This window comes from Filicampus tigris, chromosome 22 (assembly GCF_054856515.1).
Source record: "Filicampus tigris isolate MCC_2025a chromosome 22, RoL_Ftig_1.0, whole genome shotgun sequence".
NCBI lineage: Eukaryota > Metazoa > Chordata > Actinopteri > Syngnathiformes > Syngnathidae > Filicampus > Filicampus tigris.
The window spans coordinates 3833304-3839096 of record NC_141238.1 but is presented as its reverse complement, the minus strand read 5'-3'; the positions used below and the strand labels follow the sequence as shown (position 1 = coordinate 3839096).

General features: G+C 42.3%; 1 protein-coding gene across 1 annotated transcript; it reads left to right on the top strand.

Moving 5' to 3' along the window:
- Positions 1–297: 297 nt before the first annotated feature.
- Positions 298–5664, top strand: sypl1 (synaptophysin-like 1). Its single transcript, XM_086022032.1, has 5 exons — positions 298–1227; positions 2840–2958; positions 3033–3237; positions 3354–3545; positions 3948–5664. Exons 1-5 carry the CDS (start codon positions 1159–1161, stop codon positions 4077–4079), a joined length of 717 nt encoding a protein of 238 aa, XP_085878158.1. The 5' UTR covers positions 298–1158; the 3' UTR covers positions 4080–5664.
- Positions 5665–5793: the final 129 nt, after the last annotated feature.

Genomic DNA, 5793 nt, shown 5'->3' with positions numbered 1-5793 from the left:
TGACCTTTGATTCTTTTTGAGGGGGGGCTTTAAATTCTCTTGTTCAATGTCCACTATAAGGAAAAAGGCATTGAATTGTACTTTAGGGAACCAGTTTTCCTGATAAACTTGTTTTTCGAAGTTAAATTAAATATTTTGTCGTTGTCCAATTGTACGGGGTTGACTATTTTTCATACTAGTGCAATTAATTACAAAATATATAATGCCTTAAATATTACAGTATGTTTTAAAACATGTTTCTGTTTTAGTTGAAAAAAAATATTTTTTTAACAACCCACTGAAATTACGCTGATTTAGTTAGCATAAACCGTTTGCATGATATCTTATTAGCAAGCACTGGATACTACACTTCACATAATGCATTGCGTTCATACGCATATTTTCTCGCATCCGCAGTTTACAACAGAAATTTTTAACCTTTAAAGAAAATAACCAAACCTCTATTTCAAACAAATTAGAGCGATAAAATTTAAGTCTATTAACTTTTTAGCGAATACATTTTGAAATGTCAAGTGTGCGGCTGTTAGGACGTCATTGCTACTTAATTTTGATGACATGTGATGTGGACGTATAATGTGCACTGTTTTGTGTTCGGTACCGTAACACTAAGACATTTCCTTTTTTTTTTTTTTTTTTTTTTTTTAAATAACTAGTAGAATATTAGCCTTTTGTTCTAGTTGTCATATGACCCAGTCGCCATCGAGAACGCGCACGCGTAAACTTGAGCCTGAACACGTGCCAATTAAAGCCACAAAAATGTAGACTGGAACGAAATTCAGACTTTTGGGACGGCTTTATATTTTCTGGCGCATTCCATCTCAAGGCGAATTTTGGGAGCTGTAACAAATGAAATCAAATTCGCTATGCGCGTGTCAGACGCCACGCTGTAAAAAAAAACGCCCTAGTTGATTTGCTTGTTTGTACTGTAAAAAGTTTCCTGTGGCTTCGGTACCAAATCGACGGAATCCATCATCGAACTTTTCCATTCTTAGTCACTTTTTTCAGTGCTCGTATTTTGCAGTGTGAGCCAGCAGAACCACGTCACGTTGTCAAATCACTCCCACTTTTTTTTGCCTCCGTGTGTGGGACCAACATCACCGATTCTTACACAGTTCGGGGCTCGGCTTCGTTAAAAAGTTTTGGACCCACTTAGTCGTGATGACCGGATTTCGACTCAACTTGTCGCCGCTGAAGGAGCCGCTGGGCTTCGTCAAACTAGTGGAGTGGGTAAGTGAGTTCTTTGTTAAAAGCTCAGTGTGTGTGTGTGGTCAAGTAAGTGGGTCAGCACCAGAGGACAAGGAGGTGCGGTTCTTTCTTTCCTTCCTAATCTATACTACTCAGTAGTCGTAAGTAAGTAGCAATAGAACGTTTCGGGACAGTTTTCTTGACTTTTTGTTGATGCAATTTGATTTAAAGCATTAAAAAAAAGTCAAAATTCAATGACATGAAGAAGAAAAATAGCACTCCATAAAAGCAAGCTTTGCCAAACAGTAATTACATATAATGAATTAAACAATTTGTGCATCATGATGAAATATTAAATACAAGTTGGCCATCGGGTGGCAGTGTAAGAGTCATGAACTACTGCGAGTGACTCAGTAAACTGCAGCAACAATAGTTCTTGGCAGAAGATAAATAATACATGAATATGGTATATTGACTGTACATGTTGATGCATGGTTTGTGTTCAAACTTTGCTTCATGCTTATAACGCTGCAACCATCCAATTCTCTTTATCAGCTTTGCAATGGCGTTTTGCGTTACGTGTTAGCATTAAGCTGGTGTCCATTTCACCGTCTTCCTGCCCTTCAAATGACACAGTTACAGAGTAAAGCCACGCTCAGTAATAATTCACCTCGTGGAATAACAGTCAGGCGGAAATAGCTCATACATGTGCCGCGTATTTGTGCATGAATGTGAACAAGACTGAGTCATGTTTGGCTTCCAACTGGGTCTAAGTGTGCAGTGAGTCACCTCCATCGGCTTACTTAATTGCAGCTGTTCTATTTTCCTCCGAAAGGAGCCGCACATTACATACTGGGTCACATGTTGATTGTGAAAGTCTTATGTCATTTGATGAACTGGGAAACAACACCCAGGAAGTTGATGTCATCATTCCGTTGCGGGAAGTGGACCTAAAAACTTCCTGAGATTCAAATAGTTCAAATGTAAACAGGAAGTTTCGAATGCATGCAAATGAGGAGAATGACCGCCATGTTGTCGTCTCATATGTGCTCCACGGCTTCAACTTCTAATGGGGGGGGGTAAGCGTTTTAGCAGGAAGCGCACAGGGGCCGGTGACATATGGAGAAACATCTGGTTCAAGGCCTCGAGGTGTGTGTGTGTGTTTAAAGCGTGCATGTGGTTCTTGAGGGCTGAAGCTAAAATGCTAAAGCAGCACTTTTAAACAGAACACACCCTTAAGCCTTACAGGCTGTTCGGCACAAATTTGACCCGATATGGTCAAGCGTGCAATTTTCAATAAGAGAAATGCACTCCAATGTCATACTTTATAAGAGTATCACTTTTTTTTCCCCGCACAGGCCTCGCATAAAGCTTGTCGAACATGCTTTCATGTTGTCGCTGATGTCAGGCGACTTCCATCTGACTTCTTCAAACGCGATTCCAAAGAATGGCGTTTGCGTGCGTTGGCATCAGATGGTCTTCTCCGCGCTAAATCGCATCCCGGCCCCGCTCTTGCTGGGAATTCTGCGGCGTAATGCTCTCCAAGGAGGAGACACTTTAGTCCCCAGCATTCGAGACCATCATAGATAACAGGAGAATGCCATTTCTGAAAAAAGAAAAAAAAATCCGCTATTCTGTCTAATTCCCCAAACAGCTGACGGCCATATTTGCTTTCGGGAGCTGCGGCGGCTTTGCGGCCAAGAACATCGTGTCCATCTTCTGCGGCGATGGCAGGAACGAAACTCTCGACGTCAACTTCCACTACCCCTTCCGGTGAGAATGATTCATATTTTGAAAAGGCCCAATATCGGTTGGTTGATTATATCAGCTGTGCTTGGCGTCGTCAGGTTAAGCCAGGTGCCGCTCATCGAGGGCAACGCCACGATATGCAACCACACGGTCAGCACCACGCACCTGATGGGAGACTCGTCCTCCGCCGCCGAGTTTTTCGTGGGCGTGGCCGTCTTCTGCTTCCTGTACAGCATGGCCGCCCTTTTGGTTTATTTGGGCTACATGCATGTTTACAAGAACTCTGACTTTGGACCCATTTTGGTGAGGGTTTTGCATCTCTGTCCTGTTGAGAGTGGACACACCCCCTGTTCAAATAAAGTTCAGCCGTTCCAACGCGATTTGAGAGCGAAGCAACGATTGAATGTGTCGATCTGTAGGACTTTGTGATCACGGCGGTCATCGTGTTCCTGTGGCTGGTGTGCTCGTCAGCCTGGGCCAAGGGTCTTCAGAACATCAAGGACGCCACGGATACCGACGGCATCGGCGCCACCTTGGCACTCTGCAAGGGGAGTAACGTCACCTGCGAGGTCACCGAGTTCGCCAATCTGCGGACGCTCAACATCTCCGTGGTGAGACTTTGCGTCGATCGCTGGGGGGATTAGCGTTCAAACCCCACACGCGCAATGACGGTTGGCAAACATTGGGCTATTTTCCTGGGAATGTGACATTAGTGCCTTGTTGCTAGGCAGAATTAGTGGGGCTCATCCAATCCTTCCTTAGCTTTTGCTGCAACAAACATAGTAGATAGAAAATACATTTGAGGAAGAAAGTGATTTTTTTTAATGGCGCCATCTATTGGATTTTATGCAAAAGTGTCACTACCCGTTTTCCTTGGCACACGCGTCCTGACTCACACAGTCATGAGACACTGAGCAACAACACTTTCATTTTCACAAACAAGCCCATAATGAGCCAGCAAATTCTTCCTATTTAAAAATGCTTTGTTTTTGTCTTTTAAAAATCCCCCTCAGGTGTTTGGCTACCTGAACATGTTCGTGTGGGCCGGCAACGCTTGGTTCGTGTACAAGGAGACTCGCTGGCACTCGCAGAAAATCTCAACCCAACCGGGACCGGGGAGGCAGCAGGTTCCTGCAGCTATCTAATACACACACGCCCACGAACGCCGTAAACAAACTTAATTGGCAAATTGGCGTTTTGTTGCCAAAGAAAACCGATTTCCTCATGCACCAGTGCTTTTAGAATATCAAATTGCTACTTTCTTACAGCAAAGTTTGCGTTTCATGTTTATTTAGTAGCTTGACCAAAGAAGTTCAGGGTCCTCATTAGGGTACTGCTAATACCTCTTAGCATGTCCTAGTCAGAGGAAGGTACTCATGATGGCGCCTAAAAACTCAATTCCTTAATATTTACGTACATGCTGAATTTTGTTGTGTATTTTTTTTTTTTTTTTTGGCTGAGAAGATGACTCATTCTGAGCTCAGGATGGGGTTTTGTTCTCCCTTTGTTCAGGAAGAACATTTAATGAGGCTCTCCTGGCTTTTGAATGCATTTATATGATTATATATTTCCCACCTTTATTCACATCAGAAAAGGTGCTCGCTGCATGCGCCAAAAAAAAAAAAGAATCGAAGCTTAATTATATCAGGAGGTTATTCATTCTGTCCGCGCCTTTCTTTATGCCAGTGTTCATTAAAGTCCCTGTAAAGTGAAAAGAAATGTCTTGTAAAATTGACACACCACAGATGAGTGTTAACAACGGCTGACAAGTCTTGAATGATTAAAACAATCACGAGCCTTCAAATTAATGAAAAATCAAGACGCTGAATTGGCTAAAATCACACCCTGTTCAACTAGCTTTTCCATTCAGCAACAACGAGGCGCTCTGAAGCAGTCACACCAGCTCCCCCATTCTTTTTCTTTGGTGCCTTTCACACTCTGATGCGCTCACACTCATGTTGGACAATGAGGCACTCTAGCGGCTGACGGACGCATGAATTTGAGCGGTGTAGGGATAGCTAACGAGTTTCGCAACATTTTTTATATATTTAGGGATAAATCTCTGAATTCGCTTTATAGATTCTTTTAATCCTGTTTAGACTTCTTTAGTTTTTCAAGAAACAACTGATTGAGTTGTGGAATGTACTAGTTTCTACGCGCTTTTATTATTTTTTTTCCAGCAAAGGTGGAATCAGGGTTTTAAACATGCCCTCGTCCAGCAACTGGAGTCAGGGAAAACAATAACCAAATAAATAATATGTCAGGATTTCATTGCGTTTGGGGAAGCGATGTGAGACGTGCTGTGCTTAAGACACCTTTGGTCGCGGTTGTCAAGAAAAATATATCTGGTGTGATTTCCGCTCCATTACTTATGGATGAGGTGGCAGTGGCAGGATGTTGAATAGCGCTTACAGAGAGAGGACTCACGTCAAAGCGGATATTTGACACTCGACGGGGGTAATTGGCGTCCCTGATTTCACCTTTAACCTCATTTAATATGTTCATGTTATGTTCCATTCACTGTTTATTTTTCTCCTTCTGTACTTTTTGATGCTTGATTTGTTTGCGTTGAGATCTCTGTATCTCCAATGCATTTTGGTATCTGTTGCAATTTGCTAAGAATGTAAGTAGATATGGTTGTCGAATAAAAGATGAGATACAAGCGGGCTGGGGGGTATACTGGTGATGCCCCTGCACTTGCTGTGTCCCAAATGGCTCTGATGCATTAAATCTGTGTTGACATTTAAATCATTTGACTGATTTATGAAATATTCGGTATGTAGATAAATCTTTGTTTTTCTGCAATACAATCAAAATATATATAAATATTGTGTAAATATACCCCCCAACCCCCTATAT